Below are 13,086 nucleotides of genomic sequence, written 5' to 3'. Positions count from 1 at the left end.
TCCTCCCTCCTCATTCCTTCACCAGCCCCCTCCCCTGCCTGCTTCTCCTCTTCCTTCATTTCTCCTCCTACCAAAACGGATCCTGGGGTTCCTACTGCTCTGTCCCAAGGAAGCCAGTGGCAGATGAAAGCACCCTCACCCTTGGGCCTCAGCTGCTGGCAGGACCCCCTGGACCTGGACCCTGCGTTCAGTCACTGTGAGTCCTCTGTGGTCCTAGCACCTGGCACCCAGTATAAATGTTCAGAAAATGTCTGTCTGAACAGAACTGGATTAAGGGGGTATAGCTCAGTGGTAGAGCATTTGACTGCAGAACTGGATTAATAAATCAACAATCAATAACCAATCAACAAAGCCAAGGGGATGAAACACGAGAAACGTGTGTTCTGCTGGCAGCCTGAGAGACCGCAGGCTGACCAGCACCCAAGGGCGCCTGCCGTGCAGCCTCCACCTAGGGGAGGTGTGTGCTTCCCAGGATCCCGACCATGAAGTGGCTTCTGTTCATCCTGGTCGAGGGGGCCATTGGGGAATCTGTCCCATGAGTCCCTGGGCCCTCCTTTCTCTCTTCACCCCCCGCCCCGCCCCTTTTGTAAACCCACTCATTCCACGATTCCCGTGACCACCAGGCAGCCACCATCTCCAGGGCCCCGGTGTGTGGGAGGCTGGGGGGGCGGGGGGGCGGCTGCTTGGAGGAGGGGGATGGCCAGCACCAAGAGGGCGACGTGGCCCAAGGCGATTGGTCGTCAGGAATAATTTACAAGTGTCCACGGCCTCCTCCTCTGTCCCCCTAAGCTAAAAAGGATCGGAACCCCTTACTGAACCCGCAGACTAGAAGCTGACCTAAGACCCTCCGGTGGCTTTGTTCTGACTGATGTCCCTCTGCTGTCCCATCTGACCTTGCCCAGTTTGCTGACCGAGGGGCGTCGGGGTAGGTGGGTGTTGGGGGGAGAGGGCGGGAAGCGGGGGTGGGGTGGGGGGGGGCTCAGCGTGAGCCCAGGAGCTCCTTGAGGACCTCGCAGGTCTTCTTGTGCAGGACCTCGCGCAGCTTCCGGACCCGCCGGCCGCTGGCGGCGCCCACGAAGCTGCCGGGGCGCAGCATGGCCATGCCGCCCTCCACCTCCCCCATGATGATGAGCGGCGTCTCGCCCGCCGTCACGTTGGGGCAGGGGCAGGCCCAGTCCACCGGCAGCAGGGTGACCTCCAGCGGCTCCCGGCCCAGGAACTTGAGGCCCATCTTCTCGTCCTTGAGGACCTCGTCCACGGTGACCAGGGCGCGGCCGGCGGCCGGCTCCTCGGTCAGCTCGGACACGCGGCCCAGGATGACGAAGTCGCTGCGGCAGAAGCCGGTCACGAGCTTCTGCCGGGGCCGGCAGGCCTGGCAGCGCTGGCCGCCCCAGGGCAAGGGGCAGGACTCCTCGCAGGCCTCGCGGCTCTCGAAGTTGTTGCCGTTGCCCTCGCAGCCGCCGTAGACGAAGGACTGGCACTGGCCGGCCTGGCGGTTGTAGGCCCAGCGCGGGGCGTAGGCCTTGCAGGGCCCCTGCAGGGCGGGCAGGCTGCAGGCGGCCAGCGGGCCCCGCACGCAGGCCCGCACGCAGGCCTCGTAGGTCTCGAAGTGGTTGCGGTTGCGCTGGCAGGGGCCGGAGGTGAAGGTGAGGCAGTTGTTGGCCTGGGCGTCGAAGTGCCAGCGGGTCTGCTCCTCGCCGCCGCAGTCCTCGCCGTCGGGCGGCTGCAGGCACTCGGCCGCGGGGAAGGCCGTGCTGTTGGGGCCGCCGCTCTCGGCCGTGGCCGCCGCCGCCCGCACCACCGACAGCGGGAAGTCGGCGCGCAGGACGCCGGCGGCGTTGCGGGCGGTGCAGGTGTAGATGCCGGCGTCCTGCGGCTGGGCGTTGTAGATGACCAGCTGGGCGATGTTGGTGACCACCACGTTGCCCCGCACGTGGTTGGGCCCCATGACCACGTTCTCCCGGTCCTCCAGCTGCTTCTCCCAGGTCACGGCGGGCCGCGGCCGGCCCGCCACGTCGCACAGGAAGCTCACCGTCTCGCCCACGGTCACCGCCTGGGGCGCGGGCCGGCTGAGCAGCGCGGGGGCGGCCGCGTCCCAGCCGGGCGTCTCCGGGGCGGCGGTGGTGGGCCGCGCGGTGGTGCCGGGCGGCGGCGGCGGGCTGGTGTTGGGCCAGGTGAAGTGGTAGCGGCAGGCGACCACGGCCAGCGTGATGCCGCGGGAGCAGGCCTCGGCGTCCATGTAGCACCGGTTGTAGTAGGTGAGGCCGTCGGAGGCGCAGGTGAAGCTGGGCTCCTTCTCGCAGCGGTCCTTGCACTTGCACACGGGCTGGCCGTCCCAGATGTCGCACTCGGAGCCCTGCTGCAGGCACATGAAGTGGTCGCACGTGGCCTCCTTGGGCATGCCCACCGGGCCCCTCTTCCCCTTCACGTCCAGGTAGCGGGCCGCCACGCAGCTCCTGGTGCCGCACACGTTGGGGCAGCACTTCTCGTAGGTCTCACACTCCTGGGGAGAGCCAGAGCGAGAGGCCTGAGGAGGCGGAGGGCGGAGGCGACCAGGTCCCCGCCCCGCCCCACGGTGTCTGCAGAGAGAACTAGTAGGTGCTCATCTTTCTTCTATATATTTTTTAATTGATTTTTTTTTTTACAGAGAGGAAGGGAGAAGGATAGAGAGTTAGAAACATCGATGAGAGAAAAACATCGATCAGTTGTCTCCTGCACACCCCCTATTGGGGATGTACCCACAACCAGTGCCCTTGACCGGAATCAAACCTGGGACCCTTAAGTCCGCAGGCCGATGCTCTATCCACTGAGCCAAATCGGTTAGGGCTGCTCATTTTTCTTATTTTTTAATATATTTTATAGATTTTCACAGGGAGGAAGGGAGAGGGATAGAGAGTTAGAAACATCGATGAGAGAGGAACATTGATCAGCTGCTTCCTGCATGCTCCCTACTGGGGATAGAGCCTACAACCAAGGAACGTGCCCTTGATCGGAATCAAACCTGGAATCTGCCGGCTGATGCTCTATCCACTGAGCAAACTGGTTAGGGCTCTTATTTTTAAAAAATATGTTTTAATTGATTTTTCTTAGAGAGAGAGAGAGGAAAGGAGAGGGAAAGAGACAGAAACATCAGCGGCTGCCTCCTGTACGCCCCCTACTGGGGATCAAGCCCAAAACCCAGGCATGTGCCCTGACGGGGAATAGAATCGTGGGGCTCTTGGTTCATGGGACAACACTTAGCCAGCGGAGCCACAGCAGCTGGGCACTGTGCGCTCCATCCTGATGGTGACAGCTGAGGTGCTCAGAGCACTTGCTGTGTATTTGCGAAGCTAGGAGTGTTTGCATTTGTCAATTTAATCAGTGCTCGTCACCAGCCTGTGGGGTGGGTACCATTATCCCCGCTTCACGGGGGAGGGTCCCCGAGGCACAGCGAGGTCAGGTGACCCGCCCAAGGTCACACGGCAGGTCGTGTGGGAAGAGGCCGGCGGACGGAGGAGCACGCACGGCCTCGGAGCCGCAGTGCCGTGTGCACAGGGTGCGTGCTGGGAAAGGGGGCCGGCTCCCGGGGTGGGTGGATTCCAAAGTGGGGTTCTGTCTTCACGTCACACGTGTCATCGAGTGACCACGGCTGAGGTCTAGGTGGGAACACACGCCTCGTTGTCTTCTTTCCCCTTTGGGGTCAGGGAGCCCTGGCCGCATGGGAGCGGCCACCCCGAACGCCCAGGAGGGAGGGGGACCGGGGTTCGAGGCCGGCTGCACACGCCTCAGGGGGAGCAGCGGCTCCAAGGAGAGGCCCCGTCCGCCAGGAGACGAGAGGAAGGCTGGGCGGGCGGGCGGGCGGGCGGGACAGGCCCAGGACGCCAGCGTGGCCGCCACCGGCTGTGCCAGACCCCGTGCCCACGCCCACCGCGGGGGACATTTCGTGGGGAATTAACAAGAGGGACAGTCCCCGGGGCGGCAAAGGCCAGCCCGGCCACAGGGAGCGTACACGGCTAATCCCCTCTGCGTCTCTGTTGAGCCACCCTGGGCGCTAATTCCTGGTTTAATTCCTAGAAATGAGCAGCACGCTCGGCGCCGACGCAAACAAACGCTTTCACATGGTGTTTTCGACAATCACACCTCGTACCCCCTGGGCGGCGGGCACTGCTCCCAGCCTCGGCCCCGTGGCAGCCCTGTGAGCTGCTCCCACGAGGCCTGGCCTCTCCGGGTCCTTCCAGCCTCGGACACTCCGCATCAGCTACGAGGGGCCGTGGCCGTGGCCGTGGCCGTGGCCGTGGCCGGAGCCTGCCGCCCGGCTTGTTTACAGTTTTCCCCTCTCGGCTCAGAAGGGCACTTTGTTCCGCAGCCCTTGCTTGGCATGGGCTTCAGGCCGTGTGGGGGAGGCCTGGGGTCAGGGACGGGCAGACCTCCGAGCCGGGTCCCCGGGGAGAAAGGCCTGCTGGGGGGTTGAGCACAGAGAACCGGCCCCCCGGCCAGAGCGTCCTTCCATTCCCCAAGGGACTCGGATCCCTGACAGGCAGGTCCCCGGGCACCTCGGGAGGTGCTTTGGGCGGGAGGAACCTGGAGGGGATCCTCCCTTAGAACGCTTTTCCTTAGGGGCCCAGAGCAGACCCACAGCCGCCCGAGGCTCTGGCCCACACCCGTGCCTGCTTCCCTGTCCCAGAGCCCCACCCCACGGTCAGGCCAGTCTGAGCCTGTGAAACAGGCTTCCCTGCAAACGGGGCCAACTGAGGGGGTGGCCCCGTCGAGATGGGACCGCTCTGGCCCCCATTCCCCTCCGGAACCCCCCTTTCCCTCCGCTCCGCCATTGCTCGGGCAGCATGGGCAGGAGAAGCCTGAGAATCGTCTCCCGCTCAATCCCTCCCACCCCCCCGCAGGCACCGAGGCCGAGCCCCCCTCCAGGCGGCCCTGTGCTCGCCCGTGGGTGACAGGCGTTTGGCAGAGGGAGCACCAGGGTCTCATGTTCCCTGGTGATGCCCAGCCCTGAGCCCCAGGAGCCCACCAGGCCGGCAGGAAGTGCCTCTGCCAGGCAGGTGCCAGGTCCCAGCAGGCCCTTGGCTCCAGGGACGTGGCAGGCGTGACCCTTGCACTCAGGAGCTGGGAGAGGCCTGCCCTGCACAGCGGGCGCTCTGCTGAGAGCAGAAGGGGGACCCAGAGAGCTAGCGGACAGAGCCGAGTCTGCCTCCTCCCGGAGCCTGCCCGGGGCTGAGCCGTCCACCTCCTGGTCAGCTGTCTCTCTCCGAACCGGGGTCCGAGCCCCGGGAGGTGGTCTGGGGGCCGGATGCAGCCTCTGCTCTGTTGCCAGACGGAGGGGGGGTCCCGAGTCCCTCCCTGCTCAGGGCACTGTCCCGAGTGTCTGCTCTCACCTGCCAGGGCTGCTGGCACCTGCGCCTGGCATGGCCCTGGCTCAGAGCCGCCCTGGCAAACAGGAGACCAGGAACCCCAGGGCTCTGGGTCCCTGGTGAACCTGGACTTCACAATCACCTCTCCTCCTGGGCCTCAGCGTGAGACGCACACCCTGTTTGTCAGCCTGGGCCCTGCAGGGCACCCACCCCTGCGCCGTCCCCACACCTGCGCGGGCCCCTCCCCTCCCGGAGCCCCACTCACCTGGTCCGCCTCACACTCCCGCTTGCAGGTGCTCTGGGCGTCCACCCAGAGGTTGGGGTTCATGTCGTTGGGGCAGATGCCCGCGTGGGAGTAGCGGATGGGGGGCAGCGCCAGGCCCCTCGGGGGCGCCCCGAGCAGCAGCAGCAGCAGCAGCACGGCCACCCGCCCCCAGCGGGAGCAGAACCCGGGGCCTCCCGGGGCCCACATGGCGCGGTCCTCGGCGGCCAGAGGCCTCCCTGGGACGCCGCCAGGGGCCGCACCCACCGCGCCCTCTCCCTCTGGGGCCGCGGACACCTGCCCTCACCCCCGCCCCGGCCGGCCGGCGGAGCCCGCGGAGTTGTGCGGCTTCAGAGGAGAGAAAGGTCTCTCTTCTCCTGAGTGAGCGGGAGGGAGCCCAGCAGGGGCCGGCCGGCCGGCGGGATCTCCGTCCGGGCGCCCCCCGCCTGGGAGCGAGCGAGCCTGCCGCCTGTCCGGGGCGGGTGGGCGGTGGGCGGGCGGCCGCGCTGCTCTGGCCGGCGGATCACAGACGTGCTGCCGGGAGGGGAAAGCTGGAAGCAGTTTGGCGGCGTATCTGGCACGGTGGGACACCTGCTTGTTTTTGACTCCGGGAGGCCTTAACCCCTTCCATGTGCTGCGGGGAGCTGGCTCCGGGACACGCAGGCTCACTGGGCAGGAGCAGCGTGCTCCCCTCTCCCCTGCTCCCCCTCCCCGGCCCCCTCCTCCCGGCCCCCTCCTCCCCGGCCACCTCTGAGGAACACACAGTCGCTTGTTACGAGGAGGGACCTGCAGCCGCGGGGTGCGCATCGCCCGGCCCGACAGCACATCTGAGAACAAATGACGTGGAAAAACAACAAGTTCACGGCCGAGCGAGGGTGGGCCTGCGCGGAGGCCAGCCCTGCAGTGTAAGCGGACGCCCGCGCCAGCACCGGTCCCTTTGGGGGGGCGGGGTGGAGGAGGGGGTGCACCGACAGTTCCCTGTCTTTCTATCCCAGGCAGCTTGGTCTCAAGTTCCAACGTCGGTGCATTTCCCCCGAATCATTCCAGACGCACATACCAGCCACGCTCGGCTGCGGCGGCCGGGGTATCACATTCCCGCGCTCCATGCTTCTGGCTCCAGGAAAGCCTACGGGGGCGTCCGGGGCGCGGGGCTGCGCTCAGGAGCTCTTGGGGGGGGGGGGGCGCCAGGCACTTTCCAGTTGTTTCATCCCCACTTTCCCCGACTTTACAAAGAAGGAGAGAGCGATGGACTGGCCCACGGTCACCCGCAGGAAGCAGGGACAGCAATGCCACTTACTGATTATATATATATATATATATATTTTAAAAATAGTTTATTGATTTCTTACAGAGAGGAAGGGAGAGAAAGGGATAGTTAGAAACACCGATGAGCCGAAACCTGTTTGGCTCAGTGGTTAGAGCGTCGGCCTGCGGACTGAAAGGTCCCGGGTTCGATTCCGATCAAGGGCATGTCCATTGGATGCAGGCACATCCCCGGTAGGGGGTGTGCAAGAGGCAGCTGATGGATGATTCTCTCTCATCGACATTTCTAGCTCTCTATCTCTCTCCCTTCCTCTGTAAAAAATTAATAAGATATATTTTTTAAAAAGAAGAAAAATAAAAAGAAACATCGATGAGAGAGAAACATCGATCAGCTGCCTTTTGCACATCTCCTACTGGGGAGGTGCCCTCAACCAAGGTACATGCCCTTGCTTGACTAAGGTGACCAGACGTCCCACTAAAATGCCCTGTGAAGGGGACAGGCTGAGCATTTTCGACTCGGTCACCCGATCCCGGTGCGGTCAGAGGCGGGGAGACAGGTCCCTGGGAGGGGCACCTCGTCAAGGCCAAGCCCTCTAGCATGTGGCATCGGCGCTGCTGTGTCTCAGGATGGCGGGCAGGGTGGGCTCGGCACCTGTCAGAGCCAGAAGGGACCCGGGAGGTCCCCAGCAGTGCTCCCATTTTACAGATGGGCAAACTGAGTCCTGCACAAGAGCGCCCTCTCCCCGGGGGCTGCAGCTCGCCACCCACTTCGGTCGTGAAAAGGCAGCTTGGCCCTGCAGGCCCTCTCCCTGCCACTCTCGCTCTCGGGGTGGCATGCTGCCTTCTCCCACCCGAGCCAGCGCCCTCCTGTGGGGCGGGCCATGCTGCAGGATCCGTCTCTCCTGCTCCTGTCAGCGCGCTAATGAAGGGTGTCAGGCCTCATCCTCCGAATCACTGGCATAAAGCTCCCTCCGAGGCCGGCCCTGCAGTGCAGCCAGACAGCGGGCGGCGCCGGCTGCTCCGAATTCCCCGTAATTTCATAAACCCGGGCGCCGGCTGCTCCGCCGTGGCCCCGCACGCACGGGCAGGGCGCGGTGTGGGCGGCCTCCTCTGGTGCCACAGAGGGAAACGGACGGTGACACGTTCCTGAGCAGGTCGTAGGCAAACTGTCACCGCCCCATTCGGGGAGGACAGGAGGGAGAGGAGGCCGATTTCTGGGGAGTCATCGCTGAGAGCACTGGAGGGGGTGGGGGACGGAGGAGGGGGACACACAGCAGAGGGGAAAGGGGAGGGGCAATCAGCAAAGCAGGGGCCACTGGGCTCCCTCCATTTCCCCGCCGCCCCCCCTTCCCCCGCTGCTCCAGGTCCGTGCAGAAAGCCTGGCCCAGCTCCTTCCAGCCCGGCCCCCTGTCCCAGGCCCCATCCCGGCCGGCCTGCTGCTCGGAGAACTCACAGCGGCATTGGGGAAGGAGCCCGGGGCTCTCAGCCTCCCTCTCAGGCCTTCCAACTCTCCCACCAGCGCCCAGCTCAGAATAATAAGTAACATCGGATGAGGGCGCGGAGCCCACACCGCGTTTTCCCCGACACCGGCCCCGGGAGGGAGCGGGGAGCCCGCCGGGGGCCTGGGGAACGGAGGAAACCGAGTCACAGAGCTGAGGCTGGCTGCAGGCCCCGGGCTCAGCCTCCGCCCCAGACCCTGCCCTCCGAGAGGCCCCGCTGGCCGCCCTCAGCCCCGCCTGCTCTGCCCGGGGAGTGCTTTGAAGTCTCTGCTCCGGCCCTCCCTCCGCGGCCGCACCGGCTCTGCCTGCCTGTCTCCCTGGAACTCTGGGCGCTGGCGGGGCCCCCCAGCCTCCGGGACCAGGGAGGGCCCAGCCGCCCATCCCGCTGCCCACCAGGCCATCCCTCCCCCTTTAGCTGGCCTCTGGGGAGAGGGAGGGGTGGGTGTGGCTGACCTTGGGGTGACCCTGGCTTTTCCTCCTCCCGAGGGCACTGGGCACCGCTGGGTCAGGAGGAGGCTGGCCCCCCAGACGTCAGCTCGGAAGGGCCCCAGCCCACAGCGCTGTGGAGGGCAGGAGGCCACAGACCCTTCCCACCCTCCAGGCCTCCAGGGAGCTTCCAAGGACATCACCCCGACAGTGAACTCTGGGTGACCCCTGACCTCAGGCCCCACTTAGCATAACAGCGCCTGAGCCGCCAGGGCCTTGACAGGACAACAGAGCTGGCACCACCTTACAAACTGGCCGGCCCTCTCCCTCCAGGGACCTCGGCCACGCAGGCGCAGGCCGTGGGACCCCCAGAGACCCCCAGGGCGCCACGCCAGCCTGGCAGCCGCTCATCACACACCACCCTCTTACCCTCCAACGTCGCCTCCATCTCTCCTACTTGATTTTTATTTTTATTTTTTAAATATTTGTATTGATATATATATATATACAATATATATATATATCTATATATATATTTATTTTTATTTTTATTTTTTTTACAGAGAGGAAGGGAGAGGGATAGAGAGCTAGAAATGTCGATGAGAGAGAAACACCGACCAGCTGCCTCCTCCACACCCCCCACTGGGGACGTGCCCGCAACCAAGGTACATGCCCTTGACCAGAATTGAACCTGGGACCTCTCCGTCTGCAGGCTGACACTCTATCCACTGAGCCAAACCCGATTCGGCATTCCTAATTGATTTTTATTTATTTTATTTTATTTTATTATTTTTTAAAAATATATTTTATTGATTTTTACAGAGAGGAATGGAGAGAGATAGTTAGAAACATCGATGAGAGAGAGTCATCGATCAGCTGCCTCTTGCACACCCCCTACTGGGGATGTGCTCGCAACCAAAGTACATGCCCTTGCCCGGAATCGAACCTGGGACCTTTCAGTCCCCAAGCCGACGCTCTATCCGCCGAGCCAAACCGGTTTCGGTTCCTACTTGATTTTTAAAAAACATATGTGTGTGTGTGTGTGTGTGTGTGTGTGTGTGTGTTTATTTGTTTGTTTATTTATTTATTTAGAGAGGAAGAGGAAGTGAGAGGAAGAAACATCGATGAGAGAGAAGCATTAATATCAATGGGTTGCCTCCTGCATGCCCCCTACTGGGGATGGAGCCCACAACCCGGGCATGTGCCCTGACCTGGAATCGAACCAGTGACCTCTCGGTGCACAGGAAGATGCCCAACCAACTGAGCCACACCAGCCAGGGCACCTACTCGAATGTGCCGTTCTGGGCACACAGTCCTTGTGCTCAGAGAGGGCGCTGTCTGGGCCAGAAAACAAACACGGAAGAGCGCGAAGAAAAGTAACAAACGCTGTCTCGGGGTCTTGCAGGGCTGGGAGCAGGGAGGACGGAGAGAGGCCGTGACCTGGGTGGGCCTTGGAGACGGAGCGGGAGTCCACAGCGAGACAGCGGAGGCGGCGGCTGCCTGCGCTTCTCCTCGGAAAGCCCTGGCCCACGGCGCAGCCTCCTCCGCCAGGGCCCCCTCCTCAGGGCCCCGGCCCCCGGGAAGGGGGAGCGAGAGGGAGGCCAGTGGGTTTAGGAGATGAGGTGGGGGTGGGAGCCGCAGGTCTCGCTTCCTCGCGGGGCGGCCTCAGCAAAGTCAGACCAGCGGCCCGTCCTGGTCCACCCCGCGTGGGCCCCCAGGCTGCAGCCAGATGGATGGGAGAGGCCGACGCCCGGGAGTCTCCCTCCCCTGATGCTGTCGTCCAGACATATGTGGGGAGGAGGAAGGCTTTCAGAAGCGAAGCAGGGATTGGGGTCCTCAGTGAGGGAGCTCAGAGAGGCTTCTCGGGAGGCCTGGGCGGCCTCAGCTGAAGGCGGTGATCAGTCAGATCCAGGCCAGGGAATAAAGCCGGCCGCGCCTTCCCCAGCTGGGGACCCCCTGCCCGCGCAGAGCCGTGGCCTGGCTTACATTACAGCCTGTGTGAACTCGCCCCTCCGAGTGCGGCCGGCGGCACGGGGCCTCGGAATCATCGCGGGGCCTCAGCAGATGGTGGAGGCGGGCGGGCGGGCGGGGGGGGGGGGGGGGGGCGTCAGCTGTGGGACACGTGACCGCCGGCATCTGTGCCCCGGGAGGCGGTGCCGAGCGGAGATCTGAGCGTTATGGGGCTGGCCGTGGTGGGGCGACCCAGCGCCCGGGCCTCCTTTAGACTCTGGCCTGAGCCGGGATGGGGGGGAGGTTTGCTGGGGGAGGGGCGGCCTCTGGAAGCTGGAGCTCAGGGTCTGAATGGGCCTGTGTGTGACGAAGCAAGAACAGGAGACACAACTGGTCCGTCATGTTTCAGGACCCGCCAAGCCCGCCAAGGCCTCCCGGGAAAGGTGGGCGTCGGGGTAGGGTGGGTCTCAGCCCCGGGCCAGCCCTTCCCCCGGGGTGCTTGGGTGGAGCCCCGGGCCAGGATTCGGGACTCCTGGGTGCTCAGTGTGGTCTGTGACCGCCTCTGCGCCCCGCCCGAGGCCCCGTCCCGCTCCCTCCTCTGGGGCCCCACGTCCCGGCTCCTCCAGCTCTGCCTGAGGAATCTGCTCTAAACAGCCCTGAGCAGCTCCAGCCAAGACAAACACAGGAGAGCGAAGCGAGAAGGCGGTGGGAATGCGGCCGTGTCTGCGCCACAGGTCTGCTCCGCTGGGCGGGAGCGAGGGCCCTGTGTCCGCTGTGCCCAGGCCAGGGTCAGCAGGACCCTGTGTCCGCTGTGCCCAGGCTGGGGGGCTCAGCAGGCCCTGTGTCCACTGTGCCCAGGCCAGGGGTCAGCGGACCCTGTGGCCGGGGGCTCAGCAGGGCCCTGTGTCCGCTGTGCCCAGGCCGGGGGCTCAGCAGGGCCCTGTGTCCGCTGTGCCCAGGCCAGGGGTCAGCAGGGCCCTGTGTCCGCTGTGCCCAGGCCAGGGGTCAGCAGGGCCCTGTGTCCGCTGTGCCCAGGCCAGGGGTCAGCAGGGCCCTGTGTCCACTGTGCCCAGGCCAGGGGTCAGCAGGACCCTGTGTCCACTGTGCCCGGCCAGGGGTCAGCAGGGCCCTGTGTCCACTGTGCCCAGGCCGGGGGCTCAGCAGGGCCCTGTCCCAGGCTGGGGGCTCAGCAGGGCCTGTGTCCACTGTGCCCAGGCCAGGGGTCAGCAGGACCCTGTGTCCAACTGTGCCAGGCTGGGGGCTCAGCAGGGCCCTGTGTCCACTGTGCCCAGGCCAGGGGTCAGCAGGACCCTGTGTCCACTGTGCCCAGGCTGGGGGCTCAGCAGGGCCCTGTGTCCACTGTGCCCAGGCCAGGGGTCAGCAGGACCCTGTGTCCACTGTGCCCAGGCTGGGGGCTCAGCAGGGCCCTGTGTCCACTGTGCTCAGGCCAGGGGTCAGCAGGGCCCTGTGTCCACTGTGCTCAGGCCAGGGGTCAGCAGGGCCCTGTGTCCACTGTGCAATGTGGTGCCAGACCTGTGAGAGCCTTTCCCGGGCCTCCCGGCCCAGCCACAGGCTGAGTGTGGTGAGTGAACATCACAGACAGCGCCTCGCCGGGCAGAAGAAAGTGTGGTGAGCCCTGCCCACACGCCTGAGCCACAGAGTCACGAGCAGATAAAATGTCTGAAACCGGCCGAAACCTGTTTGGCTTAGTGGTAGAGTGTCGATCTGCGGGCTGAAAGGTCCCGGGTTCGATTCCAGTCAAGGGCATGTACGTTGGCTGTGGGCACATCCCCAGTAGGGGATGTGCAGGAGGCGGCTGGTCGATGTTTCTCTCTCATCGACGTTTCTGGCTCTCTATCTCTCTCCCTTCCTCTCTGTAAAAAATCAATAAAATATATTAAAATAAAAAATAAAAGTCTGAAGCCACTAACCTTGAGGATAATGTGTCACACAGCAATGTACCCCTGGGAGAGGATGCAGGGGCAGCGGGGAGGCCAGCTTCGGCTGCTCAACCAGTGATCACCAGAAGCCAGGGACCAGGGTGCCGCCGGAGCAGCCTTTCCAGTCTGAGAGGGAACACGGGGACCGTCAATCTGTGCCTGCGGCGAGTGTCATTGGCGGGGCCCGGAGTGTGGGCTTGGAGTAAAGGAACACCAACAGACTCAGCATCCCAGATCCAAGGTGGCTGATGGTTCATGAATTCATGCAGCAAGCATTTCTGTGCTTACGCAGCACTGGGAGCTGGTGGCAAATGGGACAGTGGTGGCCTCCATTTTCATGCATTTGAGTTTGGTGTAGGTTACAGATGCTAGACACACACACACACACATGAATACAGATGACA

General features: G+C 64.0%; 1 protein-coding gene across 2 annotated transcripts; it reads right to left on the bottom strand.

Annotated features, from left to right (window-relative positions):
* Positions 1 to 310: 310 nt before the first annotated feature.
* Positions 311 to 5,935, bottom strand: WFIKKN2 (WAP, follistatin/kazal, immunoglobulin, kunitz and netrin domain containing 2). Of its 2 annotated transcripts, none has more exons than XM_045586122.1 (2): positions 5,608 to 5,935; positions 311 to 2,359 (listed from the first exon to the last, which is right to left on the bottom strand). In XM_045586122.1, exons 1-2 carry the CDS (start codon positions 5,812 to 5,814, stop codon positions 980 to 982), a joined length of 1,587 nt encoding a protein of 528 aa, XP_045442078.1. In that variant the 5' UTR covers positions 5,815 to 5,935; the 3' UTR covers positions 311 to 979. The 2 variants fall into 2 exon arrangements, with proteins under 2 accessions (XP_045442078.1, XP_036307386.1); XM_036451493.2 differs by having other exon boundaries at positions 311 to 2,503; positions 5,608 to 5,931.
* Between the last annotated feature and the right edge of the window lie 7,151 nt (positions 5,936 to 13,086).

This window comes from Pipistrellus kuhlii, unplaced genomic scaffold (assembly GCF_014108245.1).
Source record: "Pipistrellus kuhlii isolate mPipKuh1 unplaced genomic scaffold, mPipKuh1.p scaffold_m20_p_22, whole genome shotgun sequence".
In the NCBI taxonomy this organism is placed as follows: domain Eukaryota; kingdom Metazoa; phylum Chordata; class Mammalia; order Chiroptera; family Vespertilionidae; genus Pipistrellus; species Pipistrellus kuhlii.
This window is presented reverse-complemented; position numbering and strand designations above follow the sequence as displayed.